This window comes from Ambystoma mexicanum, chromosome 1p (assembly GCF_040938575.1).
Source record: "Ambystoma mexicanum isolate Mex_15411 chromosome 1p, UKY_AmexF1_1, whole genome shotgun sequence".
Classification (NCBI taxonomy): domain Eukaryota; kingdom Metazoa; phylum Chordata; class Amphibia; order Caudata; family Ambystomatidae; genus Ambystoma; species Ambystoma mexicanum.
The window spans coordinates 628,135,218-628,156,182 of record NC_090921.1 but is presented as its reverse complement, the minus strand read 5'-3'; the positions used below and the strand labels follow the sequence as shown (position 1 = coordinate 628,156,182).

The 20,965-nt window shown below is 45.2% G+C and overlaps 1 protein-coding gene across 1 annotated transcript in view; it reads left to right on the top strand.

The window, feature by feature from the left end:
* Nucleotides 1–20,965, top strand: part of LOC138577367 (TRPM8 channel-associated factor homolog) — a 159,510-nt gene that overhangs the window by 43,471 nt on the left and 95,074 nt on the right. Inside the window, exons 3-4 of the mRNA XM_069649622.1 lie at nucleotides 13,361–14,352; nucleotides 15,155–15,249. Coding sequence (XP_069505723.1) covers nucleotides 13,361–14,352; nucleotides 15,155–15,249 — 1,087 coding nt within the window. The remainder of the gene's footprint in view (nucleotides 1–13,360; nucleotides 14,353–15,154; nucleotides 15,250–20,965) is intronic.

The window sequence follows — 20,965 nt, the reverse complement described above, 5'->3', positions numbered from 1 at the left end:
TACTACTAAAACCACCTAAAACACAAAAGGAAATGCCTCCAATGGATCCTCCTTCACTGACAATCACAGGCATAAAAAGTTTCCCTGATAACAGGACAAAGAGATGCCACTAGCAGCACTTGAACAGTCATCTTTCCTCTGGAAGATACATCTCTAATGGTAAACCTAAAAGTTTGACTATTGACAATGTTGTCTGTGGACCAAAAAAGGACAGATAATGAGTAAGTTCATGAACTTCCCATGCAATCAAATGAATATGTGGTCAATTATCATATGGGTAGATCCGAGAGTGGTTAGAGGACCCACGAGTTTGTTTGTTTGTTTAATCATTTATAATGCGCTGCAGACCCTAGGGTATCAGGGCGCAACAGTTACAGAATATGCAATATGGCTTGAGTAGGTAGATTGAGACTATGTGCTTTGTATAAGTCTGGTGGAGATGTCATGTCCTAAGACACTCCGCATCATTATGTCGAGTGGCCCTGGTTGGCACTTGGGGTATGAGGGGACAAAGAAAGGAAACCCATTATAAGAACAAAGGGGGCAAATGGAAAGTACACGGTCATCATACAGAGTGAAATACTGATGGCTCGTTGTAGACTCTCTGTGTCCTAAGGATTTATTGATTGTTCTCTAGGACCCTCAGTAGTTCAGCTTGGTGCTTTCTATGTACCACCAAGGACAATAATGCCTATGTTCTGAGGGCCCCACAAACTGGATCTACTGCCCCCAGTTCCCATTGGTTTGATATTGAAGACTGCTGAACTTCGCCCTATTGGCTACTCAAGGTGAGATCCTCCTGCATTTTATTCGGGCTAGCCAAACTCAGAATGGAGTCCAGACAGTGATGTGTCTACCCTTTATCACCCATTTCTTATTCCTGAATCTTCACACTTCATGGAAGGCTGCTGCCTCCCATTTCCACTGGGCTATAAGCGCCTGATTAGTCATATTTCTGGAGTCACGTACATGTCTTGCTCCTGCCTCAAACCCCCTGCTCCACAGATATTCGGCTTCTGAAACTTAAAATATTACCCTTTATAAGTAAAGTATAATATCAGAATAGCTGCATTCTGCGACTATTCTTCCCAATGATTTAAGTGCCTAATTCACAATCAATGTTTGTTTTGAGTTTGGTGAATAATATTAGTCCATGTGCTCAACCCCCTTATTTTTAATCCTTTGTGATTCTTAGTCAATTTCTGACTATTGCATGCTAAGTGGAGGCCAGTGGCAGCATGGCTACATAGAGACCAACATCCACCTATTGGTCTGTTAAGTTAAGTAAAGGGATTGTTTTTCTATGTAGGCCTATGCACATTCATATGTATAATATGCATATAATTCAATTCCATAATGATTTGCTAGTGCACACTGTTTAGTGGTTAAGAACTAGGTTGTTCTAATTCAAATGCATGCAGTTTCTTCACATAAGTGAAGTGCAAAACCGTTTTTATATATTTATTCACCTTGTGCCAACATAACTCTGCTATCATTACCCTGCTGCTTTTGAACTCAGAAGGTTTAGAATGCAGTCAGTAACAGTACTTATTGACTTCACTCTGTCAATAATGCTCTCCATGTGCTAAAGCTGTTAATGGATCGACTCACCTCTACTGTCTAATCATAGCCAAATACCTGATCCCTCTTGTTCTCATGAGCAGCATGTAAGAGATTGTCATATCAGATAACGCCTCGCAAGAGACTGGACATCCGAGCGAAAGGGAAGCACTGTAAACAGACTCAATGGAAGTTTAAGAACATTGTTCTGAGAGGTTAAATCTTCACAACAATGATTTGAGACAACATCGCAGAATAGCTGCCCATCAGTGAAGGCTAAGTGATCTCACTGAAGGCTTTTCTTAGGGTATACATTATCCCATATATAGCCAAGTGACAAGGTCTTTTGCCTGGCTCTGTGAACCACCAAGGGAGTGTCTTCGGGTGCAGAGTGCCTCGCCAAGCTAGTGGATGGGGAGGTATAGAGAGGTTCCATTGGTCACACTGCCTTGGTCTAAGGTGCATGGCAGGGGGCAGTCATAGATTCACATATTATGAACTCTTTCCCCAAATGCAAGAGTGTAGCTCTCTCTAGGAAGACCAACAACCCTATCACAGGAAAATAAATGCTTCCCTTCAAGCAAAGTCGATTGCATCTAACACTACACATGTGTGTTCTGATACTATTACAGTTCATCCGAGAGTTTAAACAGCAAACCAAGAATGTTCTTAACACATAACTCACATGCTGAATGGGCTGAAGACTTGGATTCTGCGTAGACAGCACCAGCAATGGGGAAAGTTCAATCCAAAATGGCAGGCAGGCCAGTTAAAGGGTTGGTCCAGCACCCCAAGTACAAATTTGAGGCCTGGTGCACCAAGAAGCAGCCGCTAATCAAAACCCTGCCCGAGTTCCAAGGCAGACCCGAAATCAAACCCTGGAGGAGGAGCATTATATAAAGCGGAGTCCGCAGTCAGCCAGTGTGGGTTGTTGGAGAAGTTTGTGGCAGGGACTTGGAGAGTATTATATTGTGATACATGGGGAATGAAGGAGATGTTAGAAAGAAGAGGATGAGAAGGCTTGGATGATTAATTACAGCAGAAGAGGGGGTGGTAACAGGAGCAACGTTAGTACTAAATGTGGGGGAGGAGAAGGTGGTAAGAGCAGAGCTAGGAGCAGGGGAATTGTACCTCCATCTCAACCTGACTGAGAAGCTACATCTATCTCTTCAATTGGCGGAGGCAATGGCGAAGCTTATACTGGGGCTCCTAATGGACCAGGACTAGCAAGAGGGTTCGGGAATCACTAGGAATCACTGTGAGGTGAGACTGCCTCACTTACACTGTGAGAGACATAATCTTGTACAAATAGTTTTTTGTTATTTTCATTTTAGTTTGGACTGTGTATAAATAAATCCTTTGAGTCTGATTTTCTCAGTCCAAACTTTTGTGCAACCCATACAGAGACTAGTTAGTAATGAGGAAGAAGGGCAGAGAAAAAAAACTGTGAGATGCTGAGAAATTAAAACTGTCTAGGGTATAAGGGCACTCTTGGCACTGAAATATGAGGTGAATGAGTAGTACTCTAGGAAACCGAAAGTACAAAGCAGGAGTGTAATTAATGCATGCTGGGACCATGGAGAAAATACCTCTCCATTACTGGCATGTCATATGAGGCAGAATGTGTGTTTTGCATTTGTATGTGAGTTTATATAACGCAAACATAGCTAAAAGGCAATAGAGTGCTGTACAAGTAATTTCTTTTTTGTGAACAATTGGTATCGCACAAAATTACAGACATCTGGGTGAAAATTATAATAAGACAGATTCACATACAAACCAACGCTACCTAACTCTGATGTGAGATGATGACACGTGACTCCTGCTTATTTGAACAATTATGTTTTTAGAGATTTCTGAAATTTCAATAACTCCGACATACTCCAGAGCTCCCACGGCAGAGAGTTCCACAATCTGGGGCCATACACTGCAAACTGCTTGTCTCATGTGGAAACGCAGCGAGAGGGTGGAATTACCAGCAGGAGATTGGTCTGAAGACGTGATCGACGTGTTTGATACCAAGTCAGTTTCACTGTGAGGTATGCTGGAGTGAGAATTTATAGACACCTAAAGTCCAGGCATAGTATCCTAAAGTCTATCCTCTCCTTAACAGGGAGCCAGTGGAGAGCTCTACGCAATGATCAGATGGCAGCTGATTTAGAAAATGTATAGATTATTCGAACTGCAGCATTCTGAGCCCTCTGAAGTATAGTCAATTGACTCTTGGGGATGCCTGCAAGAAGGCTATTGTGAAAATCAAGTCGAGAATTGATTAGTGCTTCTACTACAGTAGCATGGTCTTCGGCAGTATGAAAGGAAGAGCAAGGTGCAAAAGGCGTAGGGAATAAAACACAGATTATACCTTGTCTCCCACCTGGTTTTCAATTCCAAGGTTTGATTGACAGACACTGTTACACAAAGCATGTTGCGGGCGCTGTGTACATGTCCGTTGAGATTGTCGCTGAGAAGAGGAAGCCAGTCTTTCAGGAAGTGCTGCTTAGAAGACACAATACCTCTCTGGTAATAACAAGGAGGCACTGGATCAGCTCCCAACGCCGCAGGGGCGCTTTCCTGATTCACGTGGTGTCATAACAGTGCGAACACTGGCAGGGAAGGCCACATAAAATGTCCGGTAGGATATTGATGGTATTCTGTTGCTGGATGCAGTAGATGTTAAGGCAAGTCGAGGATTCCGGAAGCAAGGATGATTGATCCAGCAGTTGCAAGGCAGGTCAAGGATTCAGGTAGCAAGGCTATACCCAAAAGAGGCACAAGGCAAAACAAGAAGCAGGGAGACAGATACCACCAAGTATAGCAGGAGGTACCAAGGAACTGGCAGGACTCAGGACGGAACATAAAAAGGGGAAAGGCTCAGGGAACACAAAGACTAGAAGAAAGTGACAACAGAAAAGAAGGCAGGACAGGCAAGAATTGCAAAGGTGCTAGGTAGTAGACAGGGAACTAATAAGGGGCGAGGACACAATCAGTACCTAACCGCATTGAGACACGGTGAATCGTTTCTCTGGGCCCCTAATGAGGAAGCGTCATGAAAAAGAGGCTTGCACAGCAAGCCGACTCTTCCTCATGGCCCGAAGGACTGCGCATGCCGGACCTTCGAACATGGACGTGCGTGCATGCTCTGCCCTAAAAATGGCCTTGCTCAAGGTGCCCGAGGCTGGGGATGTATGTGTCTGAGAAAGACGCCAATGTGGCTATAGCCACCATGACGGGTCATGCTGAGTCTGGGGACCTCGTCTTCCCCCAAAGATAAGTGGCTCGACAGATACATCCTTAATTCTTAATTGTATAGGCAAAGGTGAGTCTCGTACCCACAAAGCAGGGAGGTGGGCGGCACTTGGTATTTTCTGCTAAATGGCGCTTGGGTCCAAACAATATCACCTTTTGTTTTGCTGGAGTTTAACTGAAGCCACTTCTGGGACATCCAAAGTCCCACCTCCTCCATACATTGACTACTTTGTGATTCCTCGGAATTGCTAACTCTCAGATAAATCTGAGTGTCGTCGGCATATGAGTGGAAGTTCATTTTGCCTAAAATTATTAATCAGTGGCTGGATGTAAAAATTGAACGTAAGAGCTGAGAGCGAGGAACCCTCGGGGACACCACAATTCAGTCATAGAATATCTGAAAGGTGTCCACCAAATTTCACACACTGAAGATGATTAGATAGGAACGAGTTAAACCATTGCAGTGCGTGTTCTGAAACTCCACCTACTGACAGCAGACATAATAGCGGAATACTGTGGTCTACTGTGTCAAATGCCGCAGAGAGGAGCAGCATCACCAGCATTGATAATTCAACATTATCTGATAGCATTAAGTAAGTCATCCCAGACCTCAAGCAATGCCGTCTCCGTTCCATGGCTTGGTTGAAAACCTGATTGGTGGGTATCCAGTAATGAGTATTTCTCAACCTATTCTTACAGCTGATTTGGTTAAGAAAGGTCAGTGCAATGGGAGGTTACAGGAGCTTGGTTATCCCATAATACAATGGTGATATATACATAGAGTAGCAGGTCTTAAGTGACCCCCTTGGCATTCCCAGAAGAGCAGTGTCTCAGATTTCTTACTCCGCTGCAGGAGCATTGGATTGGGTTTCATTTTGATGGAAATGATGGTCTTAAAATAGGCTGGCCCGTAGAAAGAGAAGTCATGTTTCCTGGTTTGCTCTTTGCATGCCAGTTTAGTCTCAAGCCTCACAATAGTCTGGCTCCTAGAGAGATGCACCCCACCTAAGCCTGTGAGTTTTGTGGCTAGGTAGGCTGGCATTCAGGCAGTAGCTGCCTTATATGGGATGTAGGCAGTTTTGAGATTGTATTGGGTGGGATGGGTAGCCAATGTCCTTCTCTTAGGATGGGAGAGATGTGGTCACATTTCTTAGGTCCCGAACGGCGGCATACAGCAGCTTCCTGAATGGCCCTGTGAGGGCAAGGGGCATGGTGGTGATGCCTATGCGGAGGGCTTTGCTCGGAGCAAAACAAACAGATTGCAGGATCCATACATACATAGGAAGGACTTATGGTAATATCGGCAGACAGTTGCAGAACTGGGCGATATCATAGTCCGCTTTATGTAAAAGGTGAGGAAGCACCTTTAAGTGAGATGCTACAATTCTTGCATAAAGTCTGCAGGCCAAGGTTGGATGCTTAGTGTGCAGCACAATTAGATGCTCCGTTCAAACTGCAAGTCTTAGAAGCTTCCCTTAAAGAGATGCGTAATGGCTAAAGCACAGGTATGGATGTTTTCACTGTAGAATTCCCGAGATACCTCGGCAGATTACTGATGTGTATACTGTTGGAAGTGTTTAAGGGAAACATGGAGAAGGGGCAGATAACCCCATCCCAGAGACAGGATGTGATTGCTGTATTGCACAAGCAGAGGAAATCGGAAGCAAATTACTCAAGCCACTTCATTGCTTGAACGCGTGCTGCGTTCAAGTAATGAAGTGCGGTATGAATGAAAGCTTTGATGAGTGATACATATTGAATACCTGACTGAAATGGAAGTTTGAAATAGCGCTAACTTATACATAGTGAATACTGAACTGAAGGGACCTTTAAAACAGCGCTAAAATATATATATTTAATAATACAGAACTGAATGGATGTTTAAAACAGTGCTAAAACTATGCATATTGAATACCGAACTGATTGAAAAGCTAAAATTAAAACATGTTGAATACTGAGCTGAAATATAACTTTATAGACAAAACAAATAGCTAATGCCTATTCAAAAGGAAAATGCCTGTATAAAGGCATCCTATGGGGAAAAGATCAAGTGTGAAGAAGTGCAACCAAAGGTGGAGCATGAACAAGACAACCACAAAGAGAATCTTGTGAACAGATGCAGTACGGCAAGGCCAAAGACTGACAAAAGGTGTGCAATATGACATGGCAGAGCCAGAAAGCTAAATAGGAAAAGCCAGAAGAGTATACAACTGCACATAAAGTCAAGAGGCCAAGAAGGAACTAAATTAATATGAACTTGTACACAGGGGCAAATGCAGAGGAACCTGTGTGGGCCGAAGAGCCTAGGGGACCTGTTTGCGAGACCTGTGATGGGAGGGCCGCGTGGTCTGTCAACTGCGCCTAGACCAGTGAGCACTACAATGTGAAAGACAGAGGCATTGTGAAACCAACCAAGAAGGAGCACTACAAGTGAGCTAGTGACACAAACCAGAAGGAGGGTCAGGTTGACCCAAAAGTTAAGCTGAACTTTAAAACACACATTGGTTGCTACGTTGAAGTCTTGAGAACCTGATGAACGACAATACTGTCTTGAGGACAGGACCTCAAGACCCTTTTTGTTTGAACTTGGGGAAGGGAATCCCGAGGATTGAACTGTGTTACTTTGAATTTAGGGAAGGGAACACTAAGGAGTTTGTGAACTGTTTGAACTTGAACAAGGTAAATCCTGAGACCTTTTTGTTGAACTTGGGGAAGGGGAGCTGAAGAAGAAGCTAAGAGCTGTAAGAAGCTCAGAACCTTGTGTTGATCACCATTTCTTTGATTATTGACAGCTCTACACACTGTTTAGCTTTAGGTGTGAGTGCAAGCATAGGTTTTGTACACAGACAGACTTTTAAATTGAACTCTTTGACTCAGACTTTCCTTAGTTTCGTTCAGGTAGGGAAATTGCACCATAGCATAGGGCTAGTTAGGCCTTCTACCATTCTGACATTTAAGTTGATAAATATATTTTATTTGAACTTTAAGTCTGTTGTCTGTGTCTTGCTTCATGATGCCTTCACAGCTCAGTATACGAGTTGCATTTGACAAAGATTGGAATCTGTGAAGTAATTACCCTTTTTAAGAGTTTTGGAGGATTAGGCAAATTCAAATTGGGATGAAGTTTTCAGATTTGTGAGTGATTGTTGTAGGGGTAAAAGGATGGTTCCATGTAATTCCATCGCGGGATGTTTTTTCGTGGTGCTTTTTGCTGTGATTTTATTTTCCGAAAAAAACCCATCGAATTTTTTTTAAAATGTGATGGGTTTTTTCGAAAAAAAGAATCGTGGTTAAAAAACCCTGCAAAAAAACATTGCGCGACGAGAGGACGTTGTACCAAAAGGATCACACCTTTTGGTTCCTGTCGCCCTGTGCCTGAGGATAACGAATCATTAATATGGTTTTGGAACATGGAGGCTATTTCCCCCTTAACTTATTTTAGGTATTTAGCTGGGCAGATACCAGTGGTTAAACCCAAGGCATTTTAGGCATTTTTTTTCGGAATGCAAGCAAACATATTCCCAGTCTAAGATGGGCATGGTGGAGACTTTCCTAGGCATGAGCAGGAAGAAGGAAACTGTTTGAAGGCTTAACATATTGCAAACATTAGGCAAAATATAATGAGAACATTCCGCTTGGCTACATTCTCAAGTCTGGATTAATCTACAGGTCACTGATCATCTCTAATGAGAGGCTTGTCAGAGGGGTTTTCTATTCCAGGTTGTTTGGATTGGTATTTTTTGTTTCCAATGCTTAAAGTCTTTGACAGGGTATTAACGTTTGGGCAGGAATAACAGAGTGCCACTGTGTGACTCATGTGTTTTACTTGAAATGCTTGCCACTCTTTTTACAAACGACTCATCGTTCTGTTTAACCTATTTAGGTTTCGCTCCAGGATTCCTAGTGGTCTGCTGCTAAAACGTGCTTGGATTTATCTCATATTTGAGGTTGCAGCATTCCTGCCATAGGAACTGTATGGGGCATCCTGGCGACAGGCAGAACAACAAAGGCGATGAACATGGACATGAGCCTACAAGGTGTTATGGCCCAAATTACCTCTTGTAGGGCAAGGGGCTATCAGGTTCCCTGAAAGAAAAGATATAGTGCCCAATGTCCAGTTGAATCAACTTTATTCTCTAAACTGGCCTCCCCTTCCGGTCCCATCTTTCCCCTCTGTCATTTCTGGATGCTGGTTGGCCTGGTTCAGTAGCCTCATGTCAATGGCTTTAAAGATCTTTTGGTCTGATCCTTTTTTTATGGACGGGAATAATGGGCAAAAACCACTTGTTACTGGTTCAATTAGGTCTTGTTCCAGGAGATGACTTAGTCATCTTGTCTCCAGCATCTGTCCCATGATCTGCTATCAGGTGGTATAGAATATGTGCATGGCCCATGTGCAATGCCGTTTTGAAACAGACTATGCAGCCATTTTGTGTCTTGACCTTGATGACCTGTAGCTGAACTTTTGCTGCGTGAGTTTTATAGGTACAGAACATGCCTGGGCACTCCAGTGGTTGTTTGGATCCATATGGTAATATGCCAATGTCTGAGTCGCAGAGCTTGGGAAGATTTGGTAGTTGGGCATTTTATTATTCCCCAATACCTTTTACAATCACCCATGCGTCCATCAGAAATTCTATGGGGTGGCTATTTATTTTGAGCTATAATATAGATCTGTTGCCCTTGGTCACTTTATTTCCTAAGGCAACTACAAAGCCTCTTTTTCTGCCCTCATTTGAGGAAGAGCTGGAATCGCTCTCTGACAGTGTCTTTAGTCTCAGACATCTTTCTGGTTGGTGGCACACTCAGCGTTCGAATTTCAGTGGTCACGGCCGTGCCGTGAGAATGTTTTTCTTCACCCGTAGGACTGTTGTCTGTGTTTGTCCTCCTTCCCAATAGGCGTAAAACATGGTGGGTGGCCATCTTTTTGTTTTGAGTAGCTGCAGACTGTTTTGAAGTGGTTTTCTCTCCCGCAGACTGCACAGGAGATTGCCTGATGGTAGAACATGGGCCATCATGTGGACATTCATATCTGCACTGGTAACAGCTTCTGTTAACACACTCTATGGATTTAAGCCCCCAAAAACAAATCCATCGAAAAAAAATCACTGATTTTTAAAGGAAATGATTTGGGGGGCCCCCCTACCAAGCCCCATTTTCCCAATGTTTTTAACCTCTTACCTCACCCCTCATATATATATATTTCTTTAAAGAATAAATGTATTTTCGATGGATTTGTTTCCGTAAAAAAATTCCATCGAAAAAATGTTTTCGGGAAAATCACTGGATACCTTGGGGAAGATGTAACTGCAGCCAGTTGCTGCACTTGGCTCACAAATGATGGTTTGATTTTGAGTTTGTCCATGGTTTTCAGCAGAGGCGTTGCTAGGGGGTGCCATTGGGGTCTCTAGCCGTAGGTCTTTTGGTTGTTGCCCCGGATAGAAGCTCAGGGGCTACAACCAAAATACGAAAGGCTAGCTAGAGCCGAGTCCTGACAAATCCAAAATTAGCGTAGCCCTGGATCTTTTGCAGAACTAGCAACACCCCCGGTTTCCATTTCTTTATCAATCATTATGACTGTCCATGCCATCATGAGCATTTTTTCCAGCGTTTGCTTCTTCGCTAGTAGCATTTTGCAGAATCAGGACGACTCGCATCCAGCAATTATTGTGAAATCAAAGCTTCCCCGTATGACTATAAATGAAAACTGCAATATTTCATCCAGTGGCGCATGACAAAATTAAGCATTTTCACACGTGTCTTGTTAAATTGTGTGAAATATATGATGTTCACCTTTGACTTTAATATGTGACATGGCGTGTTGATTAAGTTTGTGTTTCAGGTCATTGACAGAGGGGATTTTTTTTCTTCCAGTAGTTCAGAAATTATGCCTAGAATTTGCCCACCTACCGTCAGCATATTTTTCATGTGTTGGTCTTCTTGTGTGCCAATAGCCTGCATGTAGACTTCAAAATCCCTTATCCATCTCACCCACCTGTGATCTAAATTGCTGGAGGTGGTTGTGTCAAGATGGAGAGGTGCTTGTAATCTCAATGCTTCATAAGCCACGTGAGGTCTTGTTGTTGTGTCTTGGGAGGTAGATGATGATATTTTTTCCATCAGACATGTTGGCTTTAATTCAAGATGAAATATCCTTCTGGATGTGTTTAAAAAGGGCACTCTATTTGCATGTAGGTGTCGCTTGAAAAGAATGATTTCATAAGGGATGTCTGCCTTGGCAAAATTTGTAGCATCCAGCGTGTATTCTTGCTGTGATTGTAAAAAGTACCGTAGGATGATGTGTGCCCTGGATGGAGACGTGCCTAGGATTTAGTGAAAGTGAAAATCGTAGTTCCATAATTGCGCACTCCTGCTTTGGGGCCAGTGTCCATCACTCCTTATCCCCAAGCCATGCTGCATATATGGGTTTGTGCATCACTGTGTAACAGCACCCTGTGTTGAAATGGAGCAGGACACTGTTATCCTTCCAATGACCTTTTATCAGCGATGCTCCAGGTGCATATGTAGTTCCCTTGCCTGCCAACCGGCCTCTGATCGCTCGCGTGACTCTGTAACATAGAGCGGGTGAATCCACCTGAATTTCTGTCTGGGTGATCTCAGGAAGATGGATGAAAGTCTGCAGGGTGACACGAGAGGATTCTCGCCCCTTCATGACGAATTGTATGGCCCAAACGGCAAATTGTAAAGCAGGGGCTATCAGGCTTCCTGAAAGAAAAAACACTCAGTCCAATGTCCACTTCAATCAAAATTTCTGTCCTCACCTTCCAGCCCCAACTCTCCCCTTCTTCTCTCTCGGTCTTTCCGATACAATAATTTGGCCTACATAACGATGTGGTGATGTCTATGTGAAACATTGAACGATGTAACATGTGTCATCATCCTCTTCACTGAATTTGGGGGTAGATCACTCATTGCAATCCTTACCCCAGCCCTCTCTTGTTGGCCTGGCTCAGAGAATTGATGAATATTGTCAAAGCCTTGCACTTTTTCCTCTTGGCCATCATTCAACTTGGCATGAAGGGGGGGCTGAATAGCATCTTTTTCGCATCCTGTTTCATTGCGTTAAGGGGTGTAAGGACTCAAGTGGTGTTAGGGAAGAGCTTGGTATTTTAAGGACTTGGACAGCTGTCTTGGAACTTTCTGCTTGGAGCTTTTCTTCTGTGGTGTAAATTTGGCAGCAGAAGTGAAATGGCGAAGAAGGAAATAGCTGGCCATCCTTTTCGTTCCCTGGATTGGGAGTTCTGTTCTGGTATCTCCTGACCTGTGTGAGAAGCTTTTCTGTTTTCCCCTTTTGGCGCTATACTCAACATATGCGCAAGTGTGTTGGTGTGCAGATTCTCTTTTCTGTTTTCTGACTAAAAGCTGCTGTGTCATGCATCACGTGGGCCCCGTTTCCTTGTAGTGCGGCTGCCTCTTATTGTAGGACAGTCATGTTCTTTTGGACATATCCAGCACATGTCATGCAGCATTGGACTCCCGCAGTTTCTCTAAGTCTTGTGCTGACTTCCAGCTAATTCGACCTTCAGACATGACTTTGCATCTAGGAAGCACCTAATGTTCCCCTTAATTTGTGAGTGCATAACCTATGTTCTTTTTTTATTATGCCACTTAGCTATAAGGAGAAAACCTAATGCCACTAGTACAGTGTGCACATACATTTATGCCCATTGGGGCTCATGGACGTCATGTTGCACAACCACAAACCCTTCAAGCACTGCAAAATCTCTGTTCATATTATGTGAACCTTTCCCATCCCTCCCAGAGACATCTGCCTCCATCCTTACCCATATTTTTCCCTAGTTGTCTACCTATAACCCCCATGCCCTCATACCCCACCCCAGCTGTGAGAGTGAGTCTACACGTGTGTCCTCATATTTTGTCTACCTTAGACCATCTGCTTCTCTCTGTCCCCATGCTCTATCTTGCACAAAACCTCTTCTCGGCTATGTCGACAATGCTTTTCCTATATTAGAACTTCCACTTCTGTATGTCCACCGATCCTATTCACAAGCTGCGCTTATACTCTCTTGTCTGATCCTATCTCTTTGCTGATTGTTCCAATCCTGTCTTCTTAGAAATGATGTTTTTTTTGTCTTCCAAAATGCCTCCACCGAAAGATGTCCACTCTGCTATGTCCTCATATCTTTTCCTGACTCTAAGTAAATTCTTCGAGTCACCCAGCCCTAGCCACGCGAAGCTGTTCAGTCACGCTGCATCATGGTTCTTGTTCTTACTCATCACTTTTAATTACCTGTGTTCAGAAAGTCTTTCCCCTGTTCAGCTTATGCATCTAAGCGGTTTTTTGGCTGTTGTATATTATTTCATACTTTATATGTGTTTAATGTCTTGTATATTCACCAAACTGCAGCTCTTGTACACTGCCACTATATTGAACCTTTGGTGAGTGTGGTTTGCATTTTCTATAAAACCGTTCAAATATGGATACCATGTGTTGTGGGAACCGTTTTCAGGCTAATCATGTTGATAAGTTTGTAGAATAGTCCACTCTAATTAAAATATGCCTTTTTCCTAGACATGGTGTTGATGCAACTCCAGACCTGAAGCATCTCCTAAATGGCTTGACCCACATGAACATCAAGGGCAGTGCGGTCCCTTCAGAACTACTAGTCCATGGGCAACTAGCCTTTCCAGTTGGGCTCAGTAATTCACATCAATGCTTTGTGGCAGCCGCACGTTACGGAAGGGGACGGATTGTTGTGACAACACATGAAGGCTACATGTCACATCCACCACTGAAGAAGTTCTTTCAGAACGTGGTTTCATGGCTCGACAATGGAAGACATGGAAAGATTGGTGTTGACAAGAGCGTAAAGGGCCTCCACGGTCTTCTCAAGGAGGACGGATTTGAGAGTGAGATTTCTGGTCTGGTCCCGACCCTTAGTGTCTACTGCTGCAACGCCTACAATGACGGCGCGGCTGAGAAACTCCACGAATTTGTGGCAGAAGGAGGGGGACTGCTCATAGGTGGCCATGCCTGGTGGTGGGCATCCCAAAACAAAGGCAAACATGCAATTGCAGAACATCCTGGCAACAAAATTCTTAACCGGTTTGGCATCAGTATATTGCCCAGTTCCATGACTGGAGACAACTTCCCTGCCCTCAGCCCTGAGGATGATGCTAAGCACTACCACTTCCGCCGAGCCTTATTCCAATTCCAACAGCATATTCGCAACAAAGATGAGCCAAAGGCCCCACTCACATCTTGGCTGCCGAGGCTGCACCAAGACTGTGCAACGGTCATGAAAATCCCAGTCCAGAAGTGCCCTATGTTTGCACCATTTCAGCGTGTCTTTCACCGGCTGGTGTACAAGGGTGGCATCCCTCAAGCGTGCAAAGAAAAACCAGTCAAGAACAAATCTAAGGAGGCAATGCTACTGAGCCTAGTGTGTGCTATTGATGATGCCAGTGCAGATGGTTGCTGCCCCTCTCAGCTGCTAGTTGAGCCTGTCCATGTGCCACCTACAGTTCCACCCATCTCGCTGGAAATCGATGCCACCAATGAAGGTGAGACATGTGAGCAGTGGGTCGAGTAAAAAAGTATGGAGTTCTTTGTGACCACAGAACATCTAGTTTGTGTACTTTGTGTGGAGATTAAGCAAATCCATAGACAGTGGTGGTTGGGAGGGTAGGATGATGGAGAAAAGAACAGAATAATGAGAAAGAAAAGGGAAACAGGGGAATGAGGAAGGATGTTAATGTTAATGTTATGTTAATGTTAAAGGACATTTGTACCGTGCACTATCACCACCAAAGTGGTCCCCTGGCGCTCTGGTGCCTCTGAAAGAGGAAGGGAGGGGGGTAGTGGGAAGGAGCTGGAAAAGTGCAAGAGAGCAGTGATGTGCTGTTGGCGGCCTCAGCCCGGTGGGTTCTTTGGCTGGGCCTGGGGTGTTTTGCAGCCGGTAGTAGTTGTGTACTGTTGTGCGAGTCTATGTGTGTTTTTTGTTTTGTTGTTGCCATGTAGTGAAGTTTGTGCGGTTTGTTGTGCTGTAGGTTTGTGTTTGGTTTGGAGTTTGAGAGATGTATGCAGAGGGGGAAATTGTTAGTGCAGTTGGTTAGTTGGCATCTCTATCCTGACTTGAGGCGGTGGGTTTCTGTAATCTCCCCAGATGGGTTTCGGTAGCAGCTCTATGTCTCTGTCCTGATCTGGGTCTATGGTATGGTATATGAATGAATGTAGGACCAAAGGGTGCAATGAACATAGGCCAAAGGGACACCCAGTATATGCCTATTTCTTTCATTAGGTTTTGTGTGTCGCTTTGTTTTTTTATGCTTATTATGCATTTTAACAATGTCGTCCTCTTTCTAGGTCCTGCTGCATGGATCAGTACGGCCCTATACATTCCTCCGGCTTGGGTAGCCACAATCACCCTTCCACCATCTGTGGTGGGCAAAGGCTTGTCAGTAAGTTTGTTTACTCTTTGGATATCTCCCATGATTGTCTTTAGAATGCATGCACCATTTATACCACCGAATCAATGAGATTCCCCGTCTATATGGCCTTCTGCTGATGTCATTTGCTTATCCATCTATTAGCGGGCTTTGCCTCTAGGAGGGCACACTTGTCAGGCTTTACCTACAGCCAAACCCTTGTGAGAAGTGCTGCAAGGACCCACACCAGCATATGCAGATAACATGAACAATTCAGAAGAGAAATGCCACTAAAATCACAATGGGTACTCTATTTTAAATCAATGCAGAAGCGAGTTTTCTTCAGTACCTAATTAATCAGACCTATGCATATACATTCTAGATGAAGACCCGCTGCTTGCACCAGCAACCGAATGTCAGACCAATAAACTCTGTATTATGTATCTAGTTTACTAATGCATGGGCTTAAGAGAAGGTTACAGTCGTTTGCCCCCCCCTCCCGCCCCCAGGGAGGTAACACATACTGTAAACCAACATTCCTGAACCTCATGACAGGATTCCTTGGATTAGCTTTCTCTGTGCAGCAACAATAAACACACATTGACACATACATAATGTAATATTATATAGATGAAAGTATCTTTCTTTATTGGTGAATCACATTTTGTGTGTGTGCACGCGTAGGTCTAGAAGGGCAGGTTTTTGTGCGTGTTTGTATGACTCGGTTAATTGATGGATTAAGTGAGTTTGTTTAGGTAAATGGCTGGCGGGGTGGCGTTTGTGGATAGATGTTACGTGTGTCGATGGATGGTGTATGTGGGTGGATGGAATATATGGATTGATGGATGGTTGGTTAGTATATTTGGATGTGGTTGTCTGTAAGGTGACTCTTTGGATGGCTAGATTGGTGTTTGGATTACGAGTGTGTGTGTGTGTGTGTGTGTGTGAGAGGGGGGAGGTGTTGGTGGATGGATTGTGCAATAAAGACCCTGAGGATGTGAATGTAAGTGTCGCCAGAAACGCACCCCCCTTAGTGAGAGGCAATAATGGACACACCTCAGAAGGGGAATGAGGCCAGGACCAAGTGCGGGTGAGATCAAAAGAGCTTTATATAATTCAATATAGGGCATGCAAAGGACTCTGCAAACTCCGAGAGCGCTCTGTCTGACAATAGCAAAGACAGTCAGTTCTATTACAAATTCATGTCATGCATGAGGTAAGCTATAGGGGCTACAGACTCTTAGGGATTGGGTGGTGATGACTAGGTGGTATACAATGTATACAGTTGCTCCTCCAGGATTGGTGCACGTTGGTGCTGCACCACGTGGGGTGGGAGGTCAGCTGGGCTCATCTGGGTGTAGCGCCGGGCCGGACATGCCTTGTAACAACGATTGATAACTAAACTAACATTTGCCCTTTTGGCCACACATTCCCACCCATTCGTCACACTTCATGTGTCCTGTTGATTTGCAACTCTTGTAAGCGCTGACCTTAGATCAATACATGGCCAGGAACATTGATATGCGATCTGGAGTGTCTCAATGGGCCTCATTACGACCCAGGTGCTAATGGGTTAACGGTGCCGTAAAAAGCTGCGGCGCCGTTAACCTATTAGCGCCTAATTACGAGGTCCCTTTGCGGGACCCGACCTTAACGGCTAGTTTAACCAGCCGTTAAAGTAGGGACCCGCAAACAGACCTTGGTGCTAAGTACAGTGCCGCAATTTGCGGCACCGTACTTAGCGCCTTCCCCATTCCCATTGAGCCCTATGGGGCAAAAATGGGAATGGGAAAGGGCCCATGGTGAATGGGGAATTACCGCCCCACCAACCTTGGTATGGGGCGGTAATTCCGCCATTCACCATGGCGGACCCGGCATGGACCATGGTGCTAGTAGCACCATGGTTTAGTGCCGGGGCACGTAATGAGGCCCAATATATCAGTTTGGGGGATAGCTCAGGTTCAAACAATCAGGTCTCAAGGGCATGGTCAGGGGCATGGGCGGGGGTGCTTGACTAACCATCCTTGCCAATTTCGGTGAGGGATGGTATTACGATCTGTTGGTACACGTGTGGGCACCCCCCTTTCTAGGGTCATTAACTCGGGGTCGATGGAGGTACTACTGGCCCGTGAGGGGCATGTGACTGGTGCCTGAAAGGCGTTGGGATTTAGGACCAGGTAGCTCGTAAGTCATGGAGCCAGGCTGTGGTGGCCTCTGACACGGGGGAGGGTGGCGGATGCTTGAAACGGGTCCAGCAGGATCGATAGGGAAGGCAGGGCTGTGCTGTTTGAACACCGTCTATCTCGAGAGGGCCTGGGCAGGAGGAGGGGGAAATGCCCTTGCAGCTCCGTGCATGGCATCTTGCACGAGGCGGTTTACTGTCGTATGGGTGAGGGGCGACTAACAACATATGGGGTTTCTAAAGGCACTCATATGTATTTGCATTAACATGGGATACTAGCTGGGGATCATACTTTTTTACATAGCATTTCACATCTACAGTTGACATACAAACATGAGGTGGTGTCAGGCAGGTGTGTATAAAGACAGCAACACAGGTTATTGTTCACTGTTATCAGCTGTCCAGTCTTTGTACATCTCTTCATTATATACAATATCGTTTGCACATTTTTCTCTTTACCCATTCTCCTTTACATTAGCAGCGAACGTTAGTCAACAAGGCACATATTACATAAATTGTTTCTACATGTTGCAAGGGTTTTCGGGGTGGGTATGGGTGCGAGGTGCCACGCCGTCTATAGTTGGGGGCTGGTTGCAGGGGTCAGGGCCTGCAGGGTTTGGGCTGGTCTCAGTTACATCCTAATGTTCCTGTTCATGGCTGGGGCAATGATGCACTGCGGAAGGTTAACAGCTACAGTGTTTTATTTTGTTGTTTGCTCGCGTCTGGTGACTCGTGAGAGCGAGTCCTCAGCGGATCTGCTATGCAGTGGGAGGTGGGGGAAGTATGGGCCTCTGTGAGAGCGGTCAAGTGGGGGTCACTCTGCAGCATTCAGTGTCTCTGCCTTGGGTTAGATATGCACATTTCTAGCAAGATGGTGATGGCTTAATACAAGATGGCGTCTATGCTCTGCCACATAACGTGGTGGTGAAGCCCCACGTGTCGGCCTACAGCCGCCCTGCCGCCTGGGCCCGGGGGCCAGGGGGCTGGGGGGCTGCCGACGAGTCATGGGTCTTAACCGGGGTGGAACATGTAGTGGTAGGGGGGGTCCTATTGACCTACCCTTCCCTACATTTCCCCCCTTTCGTTACTTAAGTAACGAATACCTTAGCTCCCCCAGTCGATCGCTCTCTTTCTCAGCCAACACTGCCTCTTGGCAGGCTGGTGTTCCTTTTATTGGCATCCAGGCTCTGCACACCCCTTGGAGGCTTTCCCCGCTTCTAGCATACTCATCTGGGGTGCAAGTCATATATATACATCCCATATCTCCCTCCAGGCCCACCCATACCTCCGTGTACCACTCTAGCTCCCGGGGCTCCTTTATTGTGGTATGATATAACCTGTCCACTATATCCCCGTCATAATATTTGGGCACCTTTCTATACTTGGATTCTGAAGCCTCTCCAGTTTGTACGTGTGCTTCCTGTTGCGCCCGTGCCCTTCCTCCGGCGTTGCCCATTGTCACCATCATCATTGCTCCATTGGGGACTGCATTTGCGCAACATCGAAGACCCACTGGCACACACAAACAAATCACAAGTAAAAATACGGTGAGGGGCATTAGTAGTTTCACAGCGAGCCCCATCCAGGAAGGTACCCAGGAAAAAAGGTTGTCGAGCCACGTGCTTGGGTCGGTACCACCTTCCGTCTTCATTCGTTCCCCTAGGTTGTGGACTTCAGCGATGACGTGTGATTGTGTTCCATTATCAGCATCTTCAGGAGGTTCAAAAGTGCAACAGGCACTTCCGATTTTTCGGCAAACACCTCCGTCCATCGCTGTCAACAGGTCTAGGACATACCTGTTTTGCATTGTCATCAGTCTCAGTGCTCTTAGTTCTACTTTGATCACGTTGAACCCTTCTTCAGTGTCGTTGGCCAATTGAATCAGCTCCCACTGTGTGATCTGCAGCCATTTTGCATTTGCTCGGGCCTGAATGCTTGGAATGAGGGAGGCGAAGAAGCTTTCCACTGAGCTGAATAACCTGTACCTGTCTGGGATCTGTGCCAAGAGTTCTGAGGCGGCCTTTGAGATATAGTTTGATGACCTCCGTTTTCTGGACATGATTTCGGCAGCGTTTCCTTCTGATAGGGCATAAAGTGGTGGCTCTTCAATGGGTGAGGCGTTGGTTGTAGCTTGAGTCATTTTCCGGCCCCCATGGCCGAGGTGGCTCTCCGGTATTACCATTAAGGCTGAGTGCAGTGTCGCCAGGGAACACGTGCCCCTCCATGATGGTGGGAGGTGCATGTATGCCCGCTTGCCACAGACCCAGTAAGTGTCCATCAGGGCTGCTGTTCCTTTCTTCATGTCTGGGATCATTAGGCTCTTGCTGCAGCTCATGTTTCTTCCCATGTCGATTTCCCCTTCTCCTAGGAAGCAAAGTTCGTTTGAAATTTCTTTCTGTAGTTTCAATGCTTTTTCTATAGCGCTCACCCAGGTCAATTTTGCCACATGTTCTGACCACACTGCAGCACACGTCTTTGCAATCCATTGTAGTTTTTCGGTAGGCAGCCCTCGCAGTGCTTCAGCTTTGCACGTTACCACATCATCTTTCCATTTGTTTTCTGAAAATAGTGTTCCTTTTATTACTAAAAATGGTTCTTTTAAGCATACCACTCCTTTTGGTCTTGAGTAGCACGTTTTTTCGTTCTGCAGCATTTCAAAAGATACCGTGTGTGCCTGGAAGGTGTTCTTAATTCTGCACAGAGTGAGATGGAGGAGACACTGGGTGTCCGCAAGAGGCAATTCTTGCGGCATTCAAACTTTAGGTGTGCCTGAGGCATGGGGGATCAGGGAGCACACGTAGCAACTTTCATTAGTTGTTGGTTTGGCTGTGGAGCTCATTTCTGCATACCATTTATTCGACTGGTGTGGGTGCCTGGGATCCTCTATCGTGTCAAGTCCCAGGCCATAGTATTCGTCATATCTCTTCCTACCTGTTTCCCTCTTCCTCCTGTTTTTAAGGAATGTTTTAGCATGCCTGGCTGCGTGCAACAGAGACTCCCTCTCCCCGGCCCCCTCCTTCTCCCATTCCTCAGACAGAGTAATGAACTTGTTAGCCATTTCAATATTTTCCTTAATTTTCTCTGTGATGTAGTCTTTTTCTCTGGGAGGACTGATTGTCGTTGTGGGCGGGGTAGCAGTGGTGCCATATAACCATGATATAACAGATGGGTGTCGATCATGTAGTTCATGTACACTAAAATCTGTGATGTGGCTTTGGGGCTTCAAATGGATGGTCGTCTTGTTGTTAGTATCGTTCTGACGTTTTGCCTCGTCTGGATGTGGGCCCTACCCCCATACCAGCTGAAAGCCATCCCATATGGGAAGAGTTACCCTCCTTAAACGATAAATGCTATTATGTAATATGTTGTTAAGCCAAACATGAGTGTAAAAAATATAATAGCACAGACAGTCAACCCACATTCGTATGAGTATGTTCGCAAATCAAAAAATTTCTACTCCTCGTGTCCCTATTGCTCATCGTTGTAGGCTGCCTGTTCGTTGCCATGGTTACTCCTATATGTTGAAACATAGAAAAGGGTGCATTAAGCATACAGTGCAATTATTTT